The sequence below is a fragment of the Carassius gibelio genome, chromosome A23 (assembly GCF_023724105.1).
Source record: "Carassius gibelio isolate Cgi1373 ecotype wild population from Czech Republic chromosome A23, carGib1.2-hapl.c, whole genome shotgun sequence".
NCBI lineage: Eukaryota > Metazoa > Chordata > Actinopteri > Cypriniformes > Cyprinidae > Carassius > Carassius gibelio.
In genome coordinates, this window is record NC_068393.1 from 13,161,362 (window position 1) to 13,180,201 (window position 18,840).

At 37.2% G+C, this 18,840-nt stretch overlaps 1 protein-coding gene across 1 annotated transcript; it reads left to right on the forward strand.

Moving 5' to 3' along the window:
* The first annotated feature begins 11,711 nt into the window (after positions 1-11,711).
* LOC127944209 (ERBB receptor feedback inhibitor 1) lies at positions 11,712-17,970 on the forward strand. The gene is made up of 4 exons (XM_052540054.1): positions 11,712-11,859; positions 14,504-14,695; positions 14,794-14,876; positions 15,184-17,970. Exons 2-4 carry the CDS (start codon positions 14,640-14,642, stop codon positions 16,122-16,124), a joined length of 1,080 nt encoding a protein of 359 aa, XP_052396014.1. The 5' UTR covers positions 11,712-11,859; positions 14,504-14,639; the 3' UTR covers positions 16,125-17,970.
* Positions 17,971-18,840: the final 870 nt, after the last annotated feature.

Consider the following 18,840-nt stretch of genomic DNA (forward strand, 5'->3'; position numbering starts at 1 on the left):
TTATTAATTACCTAAATAAAATCATTGTATGTTGTCAGTTTTGTTCAGTTTGAATGTATTTTTTTTATGGTGCATAACTTGAAACCTTTACTTTTTTATTATTCATAGGTAAAGTAAGTCAAATCTGAAGTTATAAATAATTACAACTTTAACCAGAAGACTCATGTCTTGTCTGTTCTTTCTCATTATGATAAATTAATGCCCCAGGAGGCACATTTTGTTATAAAAATACATTTAATTATTTCAGTTTCTCTCTGTAGAAGTGGAAATATTTTACTTATTTTAAAAATTGCTCTAATACATGTTTTCTTCTCTTTTTTTGAGCACAGATAAGTTATTTGTAGAGTGATATTTAGCGCAGTCTCATTCTTATGTCTTTAATACTAAATTAGTCTCTGTGCAGCAGCTTCTGCTCTTGGACACACATCACTTTCCAGCCTAACACTCACAATACTGTTGGGTGAATATTACAACACTTTTATTTATTACACAAATTTTATTTGTGTTATAAAAAAACACATTTGTAACCGTTACATCATTGCCTATATAAGGTAATTCCAGGACATAAAATAATACAGCATTACTTAATTTATCAACTAAATACACAAAACAGTGAGGCGGGGAAATTGTATTCTTATTACACAGCAATATATTCATCAAATATTTTAGGGAAAAAATTTATTTTACATTTTCATCTTTAAAATCTGTTTTCTTTTTTAGTGGCTGACAGTCAAATTAAGTGGATTGTTTGCATATGCCTAGCCTATATGTTATTTTCTGCATTTATTGCAGTCCAGATTTTCAGTTATTTAAAATGATAGTGTGTGAGGAGCTAAAACATTTAGTACATTGTACCAAAAGCAATGACAAATGATGATTGAAACACATGAAATATAAACTTTGACAATGTGGTAATAAAATATTCTATCATTATATAATAGTAACTTTATACATTAGTCACTAAATGTAAATGGTGTTTCAGATTGGGAGAGGTGACATGTCACAGTGAGCTGTAGGGTGTCATAACCTTGTAGTCTGTCCACACAGTTCCCATCCTTGTTAGTTTGCTGACTTTGTGGGCAGGTTACTGGAACAGTGCATTGTATTTGATACTTTTGAAGGTTAAAAAACCCTGCTCTATGTAAATAGGTACATTGAATCTGTTTTACAAAACTTTTTTTTTCTAATAGAAAAAGTGGGACTTGAAAAGAATAAGCAGACTGAACTATGTGAAATCATACACTACCATTTAAAAGTTTGAGGTCAGTGAGATTAAAAATAAATAAATAAATACACTTTTATTTAGCAAGGATGCATTAAACTGTACAGTTACTTTAAACTGCACATCTTAAAACTGTATTTATCATGCACATCCACAAGAGGAAGCACTGACTTTGATGCAAAACCTTATATTCATCCAGCTCACAAATTAGCAAATAAATGAAAATTAAATTAAATGCAAAATGTAAGAAAAAGATACTAATTGTCATTCAATGCAAATGTCATTAAAAATATCTGACTAAAATAAACTGTTCATTCATTAGTTGGAGATTTTTCAGGTTTGTTTGTTTGAGTGTTTGTGTAAAGTTATTTAAAAATATTATGCATTCCATGGAAGAAATGTATCCGGGTTTGGAACGACATGACCAGTAAATTATGGCAAGTTCGTTCAAGAGTTGCTCTTGTGTAATTAAACTTCATTGCTCAAATGTAAAAAGACAAAATTATGTGAACATTCATTATTAGGACATATGATTTGTGAAGGCTACACACACATATACATAACAAAAAAGTGTGAAACAACTGAAAATATGTCATATTGTAGGTTCTTCAAAGTAGCCACCTTTTGCTTTGATTACTGCTTTGCACACTCTTGGCATTCTCTTGATGAGCTTCAAGAGGTAGTCACCTGAAATGGTCTTCTAACAGTCTTGAAGGAGTTCCCCGAGAGATGCTTAGCACTTGTTGGCCCTTTTGCCTTCTGTCTGCGGTCCAGCTCACCCCTAAACCATCTCGATTGGGTTCAGGTCCGGTGACTGTGGAGACCAGGTCATCTGGCGGCTGGCAGACTTAAAAAAAAGCCAGTATACGAGTGTCTAACCTTATGAACCCCATTTTTTTGTGATTTAAAAAGAACAGTATTTATGATTATGAGTACGTATGGCAAGAGTTCATCAGCGAAGAAAAATAGTAGACAAAAATTGAAAGTGAATCACAGGTGCCTCAAACACTAAGATTGTGTCCAAACAACACAGAACTGCTGCTGCAAAGTGAGAGCAAACATTAATATTCACACTGAAGACCTTTCCACAAAAGCAACCAAAGGGAACTTCACAGAACCAACATTTAATAAAGAGCTGCATATGCTAAAACTTGAATCAGACACCAGTGTTAAAATGCGATGGAGCACCAAAATAAACTTCAACATCTGCCCTGGCCAGCTCAATCACCAGATTTGAATATTATGGAGAAAAGAGGGAGAAGTAGAATGCCTCCTCCAACTTCTCTAAAGCAACTGGCGGATGTTTAATAGACAACATTCAAAATATCACATTCCATTGGAGAAAAGTTCAAAGGTTTTAGGAATCTCCACCAAGAAGGGAAGCTAAAGGCAAATGGTAGGAAAACACCTTAATAAAGAAATATATAGCTTATTCCCCAGGTGTTAACATTATCGTGTCCAACGCCAGTGCTGTTAAATCAGCAGAGATCTGCTATAATGCCATCAGTTGTAGATGTTATCGTGGTTGGAGCTGAGAACAGAGGAGAAATACAGTATATTCTGACTGTGATGTGATGTGATTCCCCAAACACTTCATGATATTTGTAAATTAATCATTCACAATGTTTGTGAAAAATGTTACTAGAACTATATTAGTATAAAAGATTTTCAAAACTACATGAAACCACATTGAACTAGATTGTTCCTCTTCACTCTCTTGAATTACAGACATCTGTAGTATTGTCCATGATATGTTTACGATTTAATTTTATTACTACATAAATACTGATTATTTTCTTATGGTTTTTAAGGTTACAGAGGAGGACTGCACAGAGATTGTAGAGGCTTGCATTCAGAGTGGTGTCATGCTCACAGTGTGCCATGTTCTCCGATACGACCCTGTCATCCACAGAATTAAAGTAGTTACACTTTTCTTTAAGTCTTAATAAACAACTAAAGCAAGTCTCAGGCAGAAGAGAACATTTTTTATTTTTTCAACATTTCAGGGGCTGATTGACAGCGGTGTGATTGGCGATGTCATCCACATTCAACATCTGGAACCAGTAGGATGTGTTTAATATGTTTGCGGTGTGCGTGTGCTGCGTGTCTCTCTGTGTTGTGTCAGCCCTGTCTTCTCTGATAGGTGGGGTTCTATCATTTTGCTCACTCCTTTGTCAGAGGGAACTGGAGAAACGAGGCGGAAAGCTCTTTTGCTCTGCTAGCCAAATCCTGCCATGATTTGGATCTGATTCATCACTGGGCTGGTGGACGAAGGTACACTAAATCTAATATGACTTGTGCACATGTGGTGAGGCTGAGCTGATAGTGAATTAATAGAAAGAGTGCCTTCTTTTATTAGTGAGTTCAGGCTGATTGCACAGGATGTTGAAATGTAACCTCATTGGATGATGATGTGATGCTGATATTATAATTATACTGGGTCACTAATCTGAAAGGGGCTCTTAAGTTTTAGCTCTGGCCTTTTGTTTCTGTCTTTTGAGACTTCTTTTTTCAATTTTTCATCAAAATAAATCCATATTGTTTTCGAACTTCACAAGGTTTAACGGTAGATCTTAAAGTTTACTCAGCTAGAGAAATAATATTTTGGAGAGCTTAAAATGTTTGTCATTTAGTTCCCTTAACCATTCCACCAAAGAGAACAAAGTTGGTATTAATATTCTTATGTATTCATTCATTTCTTTCTTTCTTTTTTTTTCCTGGTTCACTTCCTACCTGTCTGACCATCAGCATTGCATCTGTATCTGCTAAGTCCACTTCTGCTTCTGTCTCACACGGTGTTCCCCAGGGATATGTTTTTGTTCATTTACTCTTCAACATCTACATGCTCCCATTAGGTAATATTATCCGTCATCATGGCTTCAACTTCCACTGCTATGCAGATGACACCCAACTCTTTTCTCAACATAACTCATTTCCCCACTAACTCCATATCTGCTTGTACCAATGGTATAAATGCTTGCTTGGATGTCCAGTAATTCTCTCAAACTCAATACTGATAAAACATATCTACTTCTTGTTGATTCACCTAAAATAGTAGCTCATTTCTGTGGTGACAGTGTTAACATCGTTGGCATCTTGTTCGACCTTCCACCACAGTTAAAAACCTAGATATAGTTTATATAGTTTTCGATTCTTCTCTTTCCTTCGTTCCCCACATTTCTTCTCTCACTAAGTCTGTCTTCTTTCACCTCTGTAATATCGCTCATTTATGTCTTGTTTTAAGTATCAATGATGCAGAGATCCTGGTTCTTGTTTTCATTGCTTTTTAAAATGAAAAAAACATATTTTTTATTTCACAATTTTCCTAGCCAGCAAATGCTGCAAATTGCTTTTTATACTGTCCTGTAGAGGGTGTTTGTGAGTACTCTGTAAAGAAAATCTAGTTGGATTGAGTAAAAAGACCAATGTCTTAATGTACACTACCGTTAACAAGTTAGGGGTCAGTAAATGTTTTTTAAAGAAAGTAATAATTTTATTCAGCTCAGAGATGCATTACAGAAGATTTGAACTTTCATTCTAACAACACCCATTAACTGCAGAGGATTCATTGGTGAACAAGTAATATCAATTTTATATTTCTCCAAATCTGTTCTGATTAAGATAACGACAAAGACAAATACATTTACATCTTGGATCATCATTAATAAAATATAATAAAAATAATATTAATAAAACAGTTTTAAATTAGAATAATATTTCAAAATATTACTGTTTTAATGTATTTTTGATTAAATAAAAAAAAAAAAAAAAAAAAAGTGAAGTGACATTCAGCCAAGTATGGTGACCCATACTCAGAATTTGTGCTCTGCATTTAACCCATCCGAAATGCACACACACAGAGCAGTGAACACACACACACACTGTGAGCACACACCCGGAGCAGTGGGCAGCCATTTATGCTGCGGCGCCCGGGGAGCAGTTGGGGGTTCGATGCCTTGCTCAAGGGCACCTAAGTCGTGGTATTGAAGGTGGAGAGAGAACTGTACATGCACTCCCCCCCACCCACAATTCCGTCCGGCCCGAGACTAGAACTCACAACCCTTCGATTGGGAGTCCAACCCTCTAACCATTAGGCCACGACTTCCCCAAATGCAGCCTTGGTGAGCATAATCTTACCGACTGCAGCTTTTTACATGTTTAGAGTATGTAAAACCATTCTTAAATAGTATATTCAATGTATGTACAAATTAATTACACAGAAATTTACAGTTGGGGCAAAATGGAAGTCCAAACAGTAAAGCAAAGAAACCCAAAAAAAACTTATTTTATCTAAGCTTTGTGGTTAAGGCACTCTGTCATTATTTAATTCTCTCATAAGGAGCCAGGGGATAAAACTTGTATTTTTACACCTCTGCCCCAAATGACTCAGAAATTGTCATATAAATAATCTCTTCTTGCCACAATGTCTAAAATACAGGATACCACATTGCGTCACTCTGCACACTGGCCACTTTTAAACAAGCATAGTTTTGTTATGACTGTGAGGGAGTGTGAACATTGAGCTCACTGGTTGTGTAATGAATCGGATGACGGCTAGCTCCCACATCTGACATGAGCATTGCCCAGATGGATCGGATTATTTGTGTGAGCAGTAGCCAACAGAATATGTTCTTTTTGCTATGACATCTGATCAGCATGGCCAAAGCGAAGAACAAATGATTTCCACTCGAAACCAGCATGCATCATCATGAACTCAGCTTGAGAACCTTGTGACTCATAAAATACAGCTGTGGACTCAAACAAAGGCAGGCTTTTTATCCTCTGGAAGTACAATCACATTTTTACAGGGCTGTGTGATATGCTTAGTTAGTTATCTAGGTTTTGTGATGTCACTATACTGATATTCTGATATGCACTTCTTTTAAAGGTTGCACACATATTTTTTCATATGGATGTTTCCTTGCTTGCTGTAATTTGTATTATTATAAAATCTCCAGTCTGGTTCACAGATATTAATGCCCAGCAGGGGTCAATAGAGTTTATATATATCTGGCACAAAAGTCATTCAAAACTGCACTTTATTGCGCAATTCTGCTATTAAACTAAAACTCTTGAATAACCCACTCATGGCATAAAATGGTTCTTATCATGTTGTCTCTCATAACAGAAGCTGAAACAGCAAACTATCCATCCAGAAGTATTGTTTTTCTTTGTGGTCAGTTCTGGGGAAGCAATGTGCTTTCTGAAAAATTGGTGAGTGGGAGTTAAAAAGGTTAGATAGGGTGAGCTGTAAGTCACATGAAGATTAAGGAAAAACTGAGCTCCAAAAAGTGCATGTTCTAAATCTTTCAGTGGCAGCCTGAAAATCTGCAAATGGCTTTCAAAATCCATTCTTTTGATGTATTTAGTTCACACTGATGAAATAAGGAAAAAATCCAGGCCAGGAACTGTGTCTGATATGGTGAGTCACAGGATGTAGCTTGTGAGGTGAGTGTTGGCTGAAAAATGTGGAGGCAGCAGCAGCCTCCAGGATTCCAAAACAGGATTCCTGGCTGGGACCTCAGAGGAAATCTCAAGGTCTAAATAGACAGACCGCTTCCATATTTACAACCGGATACTCCTTTCCACACATGACTAGTCACTCCCTCTCACTTTTTTTTAATCTCTTTTGGCCTTCAGTAAGAATAAAGCCATAAACACAAAAGTATGGTCAGCATGATTTTTTTATGTCTCTTATACTCACCGGGGTTGCATTTATTTGATTCAAAAATACAGAAAAAAAACTGTATCAAGAAGACTTATGGTTTTACATAAATTCTGTCTCTCTAGCTGTCATGTTGTAGATTTTGAGCTGAATTGTTTCTACAGAGGTCATGTGGGTTTCATTATAATTTTACCAAGAACAGGTCATTTTGATGTTTCATTTTATTTAATGGTAGAATTTATTTGCACATCTGTAGTGATGCCTGGTAATGCCTTGGTGCAAACGTAAATGTCCTTAAAAGCACAAAATTAATCTCAGATGTTGTTGTTTTAGGATAATGTTTTAACTTTGGAATTAGTGTGTTTCAGCAGTCAAAACACATCCCCATTCCTTAAGATGGTCCATGGAGGTTTGTTCTCTCTTTTTTATTCCTCTATCAGCCTCTTTTGTATTCCCCTTTGAGGCTGAGTCTTTGGAGCTCAGTTTAAAGAAAAAAAGACACTTTTGGAGGTAATTAATGTGCTGGTCATTTCAATGCTCTGCAGAGGCCACCTCTCTGGGTGAACAAACCTCATGCCCTTTCTGTTGCCTGGAACCATGGTAATTGAGTGACCCGTCCTTTTATTACCGTATCCCAGGCAAACAGCAGTAATTACCTTTTTTCTTTCTTTCTATTATCCAGCCTAGCCTTTCATAATTTCTGTTACCATGAAATTATTTGGTTTTAATTATTTTTTTTGTCCTTAAATCATTTGCTACTTTCTAGCACGCTTATTCAATTAAATGACTCCCTTTGTCTAAGTTCCCTTAGCATCCTGGGAAATTGTGCGTGACTTGAGAATGAATGCCTTTGTATTTGTGTTACTGGAGCTCAGTGTTTGTGTGTGAGTGTTGGTCCCAGACTCCTCTTGAGAGTGGACGTTGTGATTTTGTGAGCTAGAGTACTTGAATGAAAGGGGGAATAGATACGCATTTTGCCTCATGTTTTTGTTATGTGTATAACACAACCACTTTATTGTATGAGCTGCTGCTTTGGTAGAAAAATACACATCTATACTTCCGTTTGCTCTTTTGTCCAGCTTGGGGTGGTTGATAGTGCCGCACTTTCACTCTCTGCAACTGCCCAACGTCACTCAAGGTCACATTAAAGTGATTCAGAGATGCTCCCATCAAGTTAACCTGCTCATTTATTGAAGAAACTACTGTGTGGAGTTAAACTTCCTTTCCATTAAATATTAAAAGCCTAACAATAAGTTTTTATATGTTAACAAGCAGTTTATGTCATTGGAGATTTGAGTGGTATGCATATTACATCCCAGCAACCTTTGCTCAATACACAGAACATGATGGAATGCAAATATTTCTAAATTAAACTTTAGGACTATTTGAATTTACAACTTGGTTATAATTTGTCTTATGACATATCCTGAAAGTGGGGATGTTTTCATCATGCATGAAATAACAATGTAACGAAATATTTCTTATGATTATCGGTGTTGAAAACAGTTGTGCTGCTTAATATTCTTAATCCAATATTTTTTATTTTTTTTTTGTGGAAACTGTGATACAGTATGTCTTTTTCAGGATTCTTTGATGATTGAAAATTTCAGAAGAACAACATTTAGTTCCTGTCACTTTCAGTAATTTATTGTGTTCTTTCTCAATAAAAGTACACATTTCTTTGGATAAATAAAAATCACACTGACCCCAAACTATTGAACATCTGTCTATGTATATAACAATATACAACCACAGTTCACAGACAAGGCAATGCATATCTGTTCTGTTTTAACTGTAAGAAACTTGCACTGACATATCTTAAAATATGTCAGTGCTTTTGATTTGTCTCAAAATGCACCCTAGTAATATTTACTCTAAGGCACATTTATAAAAAATGTCCTAATTTAACTCAAGGCTTAGAAACCAGACCAGAAGTCTCTCTATTCATTTAACAAAAAAATGTATTATCCTATTCTGATATAAGTCCATCTAACGGCATTCTTGAATCTCTGTTATTTTATCTCCTTTCAATAGATTCTTTAGACTGCGTGAGATGCAGAAGTACATTGGTGCTAGTGACAGGGGCAAGCAAGCAAGCCTATGGAGTGAAGCTCACTAGTGCTCTTGGTTACAAAGACACTTACTCATAAGAAAAAAATGCAGCAGATGACCTGAGAATTCAAAAGAGAAAGCTACTCAACAGCCCTGTCAGGTTCCTCCACCTAAATTAATTCAGGCCGATGTAAAAGAGGTAAAAGTAATGGTTACAATATTTGACACACTACCAAACAATACTGCAACCAACACCTAAAACATTAACAGAAACAAAAATAAAAATGTAATTTTGCACATCTCATATGCAAAGATGAGCTCAAAGTGTTTTTGGATTCAGATTCAAATTTTATTATGTTATAAGATTTTTATTGATTTAGTATCCAAATGATTTTAGGCAGAGATCTCCTCCCATGCTATAATGTAATTTCCATTTGGTTGTTTTCTTCAGTTGCCTCTAGAAAAAAAGACTATGTAATCAGGACAGAGGAAATGCTATCAGTTACCTACTTGTTCCTTTCCTTATTGCTCTCTAGTAAATTTGCAAGGAATTTTCAGGTTGCCATCATTCATGAGAACTCGGGCGGAACATCTAGAACAGAGAGTGAAAAGATATTTGTACGTCAAGGGAAGCACTCTGTGAATTGACAAAACATTCATAGAGAGCAGTCGTCCTAGTAAAACATTTGCATTGCAGTTTACACTGTGCATCAGATAAGCATGGCTAAAATAACAGTTACATCGGTTCATTTGGCATTTGGATGAATTTTGCATCAGGAGATGCAAAAGGTTCTGTAGAAGTCATTGTGGTTTTCAGAACTTGTATTCGCCTACCTGGGAGCACTTCATTTTGACCACACACCTACAGCTCATTCCCAGAAATGCCCAATATTCCAGATAAGCTGTTTCTCAAGAATAATTTTGTGGTTGTCATTAGGCCCCAGGGGTACCTGTTCATGGCTTTCACAGGAAGTTGTTTAAATCTCAAGGCTATGATACTGGATGCTTCTTAAAAAATATTATGTGATTGCAGATACAATACAATACAACCAGTAAAATTAAAATACTTTTAAGTAACTGAAAAACTTAAACTCAAACAAAAATTAGAAATGTTTCTTTGGCAAGTTACTAAAAAACAAGTCTTTGTACTGAAATGACTAAAACTGAATATAAATTAAGGCAGTTTAAAGCAAATAAGTGCATACCAAAATTGCTAAAACTTCAATTAAAATTAAAATATAAAAATAAAATCTGTTCAAAATATCAATAAATACAACCAATAGACCTAAAATAACATTGATTACAGCAAAGACTTTAACTATAGAGGTTATAGTATTTTCAGAGCATGTAGTGTTCCAGCTTATTACTGATTGCAATATATTTTTAGTTCCTTGATCAATAAAACCATAATCATTTTCTGTTAATTAAGAAGATACCAAGATTGTGTGTCATTTTTATGATCGTGTTAAGTTGAGCAATCAGTTGAGAGAACAGGAAAGGTCACTGATCAAGTCTCTCTGTGGCCCCAGCCTCTCTCAACACTCATCACAGGCTTCAGGGACACAAAGAACACATCAAAATGCTGCTGAGCGGCAAGTTTTTCCACAATGATTTATAGTTTAAGCATTCATCTGTTAAGTTAGCATGCTATTTTTTCAAAGAGTGTGATTGTGACGCGGTTTCCCTTATGCAATTTGTCAGAATGATTTATTCATACTATCCTTAGAGTGAATAAAATGTATGTCTGAGTCTGACGTTTTTATTCAGCCTTATTAATGGATTACGTGAAGCCGTCTTCTGTGACTAGAGTGGACGTGATTCATTACACGTTAGTAAAACCCTTTTCCTGTAATAGCCTCAGAGCTGGTTGCATTCTAGCTTTCTCCATGTGGAAGAAAGATCCAGCGGAAACGAGCAACTTCCACAGAAAGTTCCACCCTCTCACTCCCATTTTCTACGCCCACATGATATGACAGCTAGACCTGACCACGTGTATCTCCCTAATGCAGCCTGTGTATGTGGAAAGTTTAAAGGAACATCCTTACAGTGGTTTGGATTTGAGAAGTGTTGCCAGATCTTTCTGGGAAAACAAGTGATTGGTCTGACAGAACAATCTCACAATAAGTGACTTGCCTCACAAAAAGAAAGGTTTTTGCATATACTTCGTATTAATTTCTTAACATAACTGATCTGATTTTATTGATGAATTGCATCTTTCTGCAAAAAAAAAAAAAAAAAAGTTCTTTCTTGAGTTATCTTGAAAATAATAATGTGTACAGTCCTTGTGTAAATGTGGAAACTAGTTAGTAGCTATTTCTCTTGCTCTTCTCACCTCGAACAGAAATGCTAAACATCTGGAGAAATTTCACACTAAATTATAACCGAGCTTCCATGTTGTGTTATGGGACTGTATTCTGGCCATGTTTGGGTTTTATTTAATAAACGAGCCATGGACATGGCAACACCGGATTTGAGACACCACAACACGCAACAATAGAGAATATAACTTAATTGCTAGCTCATCTCGATGATTTTATATAGCATTCATATTATTAACATGCAAAACTGAATTAGAATTCGTAACATTTTTTCCATAGAAGATTTTATGTCAAATAACTCATATTCATTAGTTCATATGAACTCAAAACGTGTTTCGTCACAAGTCACACGACGTTGCACAAAACGGCGCCTTTAAGACAGTGGGCGGTGCCTACGGTCTGACGTAGACAATCCTTATAAACAGTGTCCAGCTCAATGTTTTCCATGATGAAAGAGGAGAGTTGAGCGGCGGAGTGTTTTACTACACGTGAGTTTTGTTTAATACATCGTCGTTTTATTAAGATTCCCCGGGATTACTCACAGCACTCGTCGAAGTTGGATTGGATATTAAAGGGAGGAACAACTACGGAACAATTAACCTGTAAGTAGCTTGTTGCCTTTGTTTTAGTTTCAAATGAATATGTAAAAAATGTTCAGTGCAATTCACAGTGTAACTTATGTGCAACTCCTATATTAGTTGTTCTTTGGACTGGAATATAATATGAGATGAGTCGCACCTGAGTCAGAAAGGGTTTGTCAGTGGGTGTGTTGAAATAGATGTAGAAAATCCACATGCAATTTCATACTTTGCAATGTGCCCTACGTCACTCCTAAAAACTGTTTACAAGACCGCAACCAGCTGAGTACAATATGTCCTGTGTAGTAGTAGTCTAGTTTATAGTTTCCAACAGCTGTATGAACTCTTGCACATCTGTTATGAATTGACGTCGTGTTGGCGAGTGCGCCTGACATCCTCGTGCCTCCAGCTGATTCTGCTTTTCTGTAACCTATTTTTGTTTAATTTACTTGCATTATGAAACCTCGCCAGCAATGCACAACGGAAAAAAAATGTATCAATTATCACTGCATATACCATAATTCATAACTAGCTGTACATCTAGTCACAGTACCCACTATTAGATGTGCTTCTGTTTTGTTTAGGTGTTTATCTTTTAGTTTGTCATGTAGGCCTAGTGATTTAGAGGGGATTGGGATCTTTTTAATTAAGCGGGAGTGTCTGATGGGTGTTAATTATATATTATTGCATATCATGTAATTATATAATTAAAGGAAAGGATTAAGGTGAAGTATGGTGATGTTTCAGAATAACTCAGTGGAAAAAAAAAAAGTGTAGATACAGTCATGAGCAAAAGTTTTGGTAGCTACATAAATTGTGTTTTGCAAAATTAGCTGCTTTTGTAGATTTATTTTTCCATGTTTCTATGGTATACTCAAAAACAATGATAAGCATATACGTTTTTAAAGGCTTTTATTTGCACAAAAAAAAAAAAAAGTAAAGTGTTGACCTTTCTTCATAACGTCTACAATTTGCTCAGTATCAGATTCTGGGCCAAATCCTGACTGATGGCGATCCGTTCTTGCCTTAGTTCTCGGAGTTGATCACAATCTGTGCACTTCTGCTTGTCCACTTCTTCTCCTGCTTCATGACATGGTGCTCCATTTATGCAGAAAAATGCACTGATCATCACCAAATTGATCATGGATCAGTGGAAGAAGTCACTCTTGCAGGACTTTGATACCATTCTTTATTCATGGCAGTGTTTGGGCAGAATTATGAGAGTGCCCACTCCTTGTTTGAAAAGCAACTCCACACATGGATGGTCTCAGGATGCTTCACTGTTGACAACACCGGACTCACACCAACCTGCTATCAATCTTGAGCAAACTCTGCACTGCTGGTGACACGATTCTGACCCCTCAGGAGGAGATGCTCCTGGCACTTGCTGGACACTCTGGGACGTCCTTAAGACTTCACTGCAGTCATACTTTTCTCCTTGAAGTTATTGATGATCCAGTAAATTGTCTTTCAGGTGCAGTATTCTTTGTAGCAATTTTCTTGCACGTGAGGCCATTTTGTGATGATGGCTGCAGTGTTTCTTTGCAAGTAACCATTGCTAACAAGAACACAATGACTGGAAGCGCTTCTTACCTCCTTTTCATATCTCAAAATAGGAATGAAAAATTATAGGCTTTTATTTTAGCCTAAAGTTGTGGAAGAAAGAAAAATTTAAATCATAACTTTCTGTAAAACAGTTGTTGTTTCCACCGAGAGAGAAAAAAAAGGTTTTGTCCAAGTGGGGCTTTGTAGTGAAAGCTTAATTTTGTGTAATTTGCCCCACTGTACTATATGGGCATTGCAGATGCTATTCCTCTGAGAAGTGGATCAGAACGTTCTCTTTGGCTGCTGTCCCAGGCCCCCTGGTGACGTCCTACCTCAAACCTCTTTCATGCCTTTATGGCAGAGCTTTATCCTCCTGGAGAAGAACTGACTGATGTTGAAAATGCACAGGCACTCTCCCCCACACAAACGCACAAAGAACCATTTATGCTTTAGCGTCACATCTGCATTGAGGTCTTTACTGGGAGAATTGACGATTGTTAGTTTCTGTCTTTCACCGTTCTGACCGAGGCAGAGCATGTGATAAGTTGCATAATGGAGCCTGCATGGGTATTTCATTGATTGCATTTGGACTTGTGCTTGAGCATTCCAGCACATTTCCCACTGAATGGATTTGTTTTCTTAGTACAGATGCTTTATTGTGTTTTGCTGTGATGTCTTCAAGAACTAGTGTTGCATCACCACAGCTTCTTATGTTATATCGGCTTGCCTGTCTGTTTTAAACCATGGAAAAACTGGAAAAAATATTTTTTTTTAAGGCAAATGTGGCTTTTGCAAGACAAATCAATTTCTTCAAAGAACATTTTTTTTTCTTCCTGTTTAAATGGGTAATTTAGAGTTGGAGTCTTCAGTATCACACGATCGTTCAGAAATCATTCCAATATATTCTGATTTGGTGCTTAACAATAATTTTTTTTATATCAGTGTTGAAAACATTTGTGATGCTTAAAATCTTTGTGTAAACATGGTATTTTTTTAAGTAATAACAGTGTTTATTTGAAATCACTTTTGATTGATTTAGTGTTAAGACTAAACTTTTGCTTTAGTGTTTTCTGTTGTCCTCTATATTCATACAACTTTTTTTTTTCTCTTCTTCTTCATACAGTTTCTCCCATTGTTGTTGGAAAAGTGAAGTGTACAAAGCGTGTCTTTGTTACCCATAGTTGGATTATGAGTTCTGCAGGTTTAAGGAAGGTGGAGACCCTCACAGGCCTGAACTAGCCTCCACTCTCTTAAACATTATGGCCTCAGGCCAGCCACACTGGGATCAACACCATGACCATGACACCATGGATAAGTGAGTGTAAATGCAATCCTCCGTTCAACCAACTGTATTATGGGGATCTACTTCTCCAGTCACCAGAATTGATGCCTTCCATTTTTGTCTTTTTGTAGGCTGTTTTATGGATTTGGTTCGGAGTCCATGGACCACAGCTCGAGAATGTATCAACAGAACTCTGCAAATCTGGGCTTTGAAAGTAAGTTGAGTGCTTGATATTGAATTTTATCAACTATATCACAATCTGGTCACCCTCTGTTCTTGAAGCCTGTTGCGGATGTTTCTCAGGAAGCGCAGAAGGTTATAGGAAATGTACGATTGTCATTTGCTCTGCTGATAAGTGAATCCTTTGATAAACTCCCTATGTTGAGACTGACACCATCTAAGGAGATAGAGCCATTGAAAAATAACTTGAATGAGGTTTATGACCGCATTCAGTGTGTACGTCATGTTAGAGGGTTTGGGCTCAAATCCTAATTTTCTTTTCTCTGTATTTTACTTCACAGGAAGGACGTCTGGCTCTTGTTCTCCTCAATGTCTATCTCCCAGGACTCCCAATCCTACACAGCTGCTGTTTTCCTCTCAGTGTCACCCAGCTGCGGGAGACCAGGTGGTTCCATCCTTAGAGAAACTGTCTGTTTATGAACACATACCCCCTTGTTCACCCAGGAGAACAACTAAGCCCCTCCCACCCCTCCCGGACATAGGTGACCTGTCCTCTGATGAAGCAGAAGACAACGAGGTGGAGTTTTTTTCCAGCACCTCTGAGAGCCAGAGTTTAGTGCCTAAAACCTCGTCTTTCCAGCAAGGCTTACAGGGGAGGCGCAGTTTTCGGGGAAACGGTCAGATAAACTTTGCATATCATGAAGGGTTTCAAGAACATCAATGCGGGGTGAAGCCTCAGTGGGAGCAGACAGTAACCCAGAACCAAGACAGACCCCAGCGCCAGCTGCATCGCTCCTATTCCGGCCCTGCAGGATCCTTAAAGGGCGCAAACTTCAGGCCAACCAGCCTTCACCATTCTCCGCATAGCCACCCACAGGAGAAACCCGAAGTCCCGCCTCGCATCCCAATCCGTCCTCGCTTCAGTGAGAGCGTGGACAGCAGGCGGCTGTCAACAGATGACTTCGATGCGGACAAACCTCCCAAAGTGCAGCCCAGGGAGCCCAACCCTCAGGTCATACCACGTACCATTAGTCCAAAAAGTCTCCCGATTTACATCAATGGGGTAATGCCTCCTACTCGAAGCTTTGCTCCCTATCCGGAGTATGTCAGTAAGGCTCAATACAAGCAGAGCTGTGAGGGCTTGCCGGCTCCTCGTAGCCCCTGTATTCTACCAATCATGGAAAATGGGAAGCAAGTCAGCAGTACCCATTACTTCCTCCTCCCTCATCGGCCCGAGTACTTGGACAAGTTTGAGAGGTTTTTCAAAGAATCAGACTTCTAGTGGTTATTAGTGATTGAGTGTTTAGAAACTGAAGTTGTTTGCATGTTTAAAGTGGAAATATGGAAGGCTGGATATGAACTGATATGTGGTTTGACTGAACCGATTCATCAGTGTTATGAATTACTGGTCTGTTTAGGGATTGGATAAGTATGTCTTTGGACTACACACACTTCACGAGTTCACCCTTACATCTAATCTGAAGGCAAATAGTAGGCATATTTTGGCGTGCTGTCCTGGGGGAGGGGTCCGGGCCCGGAGCATAGCCCGAACCCAAATAACTCCCCCTATCCCTAATTTGGGATAAATAGATTAGAAGTGAGGAGTTGGGGTGGAGGAGGGTTGCCGAAAAACTGTCGTGGGACAGGAGGTAGGAAGACTGGATATATATACGCTTGCGTGCTATTTAAGATTATTAGCTAAACGAGATGAACCTGTGCCAAATTGGATGATTATCTGATCGTGCTTCTCCCGAACTTTGTTAATAAAACCACATAAAGTATTGGTTTACCACTGCTGGAAACTGCAGAACAACTCTGAAAGTGACTTATTTGTAGGGATGCATGATTAATCGAAATGAAACTAAAGTTCGTGATTTTGACTTGGAAAAAATTATGTTACAGTCTCCCTGTGGTTGAAATTATGACAATTAGTACCATAATTTTACAGTTGTTCTTTAAAACAACAAAATTTTTTTTAATATATTCTATTTTACAGTGAACTATTACAATAGTAATATTCCCTGCTTGTATTATTGGTCTTATTATTTAGTCATATTGATAAGTACAACAAACCTGCAGCTTTTTTAAATTACATTTTAAATTATCATTCTTTTTATTATTTTTTTAATTGTGCTGACCTATTTATTGATTTCCTTGCTGTATTGTTAAATTGGAGTGTGCAGTATCCTTTTATGAAGGAATGGGATGAACTGTTGCACTGTTAACACTGTGTAACCAGAGTATAAGCTGGTTTTATTTTGCCTTCTCTGAAACATGCAATGGTATAGATGATTTGTTTTGTTTTTTTGTTTTTTTTTAAGATATTATACACCAACAGTATACATTCAGATTTTGCTGAAAAATAACTGAGTAAAAGAATAGTATTAGCAATAACTGAATAATAAACAGCTGCTGGCTTTTTTCATGTCATTTCATGCCATGTTATTTACACCAATAAGAAGTGTGGTGGTCAAAACTGTCAGTAGTAATATAGTGGCATAAATGGAAATGACTTGGCCCATGGGTTTGTATTATAGTCTTCAAGTGAAGCATGCATTTTGCTTTCTTTTTTGACCATTCAAGATTTGACAAAAAATATAAAAAAATAAAGACTGGCTAATAAGTTTTTTAAAAAGACTGGCATTTCTAGTCGCATTTAGCTAAGTGCAAACAGACTAATTTGTGTTAAAGCATTTTTTCCTTCGGTCATGTCTGTTACAAAGGCAGAAATGCCACTGCCTTGCCGTTTGGTGTCCAAATGTGGGACACTTGGTTTTATTGGGTAGTTGGTGAACTTGCATCTTTAAGCTATTTACCATGAAGTTATAAAAGCCTAAAACTGATCCTGGCCTTGAGCTGCATGCGTTTCGTACCAAACATTGAGCACACTTGTTTTCTTTGATTAGACTTTTTATAATCTCGACATTATCAGACCTGTAACTGTTTATGTTTGTGTGAGCTACTTCTGTTTTGTCCATTCAACAAAATGACTTGGATATTTTCTGTGTGAAGGCTCATGTTAATGTACTTTGTTTCATCTGCTGAGGAAACATGCACTTCTGAAATGTACAGTATTGGTGTAGTTTTTCACACCAGACTATTTAAATAAAGTAACTTATTTATACAGATTTCTTGAATTATTTTATTTGCAGTGTGTTGAATTTCTCATATCATATTCTCGTTTTACATGAAATGATCACGACAAACCTTGTCATATCAAAGGCTAAACCCTAAGATAACACCCCTTCTCTCTCTCTCTCTCTATGATCAGGGGATGATTAAGATTTTTATTTCTCTTCAAGCTAGTCAAGTCAAGTCTGGCTTATCAGTATGGAGGATATGCTGATAGGTGATATCAGCTTTATTGTGAATGCTGTCTTTATCTCTGTGCTGTTTGCTCAAAGCTGTGATAATGAGGGGACTGTTAAGCTTTTAAAACTAAAGCCTGAGTCACTTCCTTTAAAATACGATCACATCAGTGTGCGAAATGTTACAGGAAAGTGGAATATTTCTAAAGTAAGCAGCCCTAAGCGAGTCACCGCTGGCGTCTATGGTTTCTGGTGTGGAATCCAAACCTACTGTTATTTCCCTTCATGTAGCTATTCCAGTCATGCGTATTACCACATAACTACCAAAGGAAGCAAAAAGTCCATTAATCTTATTTATCCCATAAGAGCAGCCATTTGTAAATTGTATGGGTCTGGCTTCCGGTGTCATCAGGTTCCAGCTTTTTTTAGCTTAACAAAACAGCTAAGTTTGCGGCTTGGTATTGCAAACTGGTGTGCCTTACCATATAATTTCAATGCATTATCTTAATTATGTACACACTGTCTTGTAGTGCAAATAATTTTAACGTTTACTGCACTGTGTCTTCTCGTTATTTCCCAACAGCGGCTAATGAACCGGAAGTCTCGCACATTCACTGAAAACGGTTTACTTGTGCGTTGAAAAATAAGGTGGATATGTACATGAATTTTGCTGTTAATCAGCAATAACAG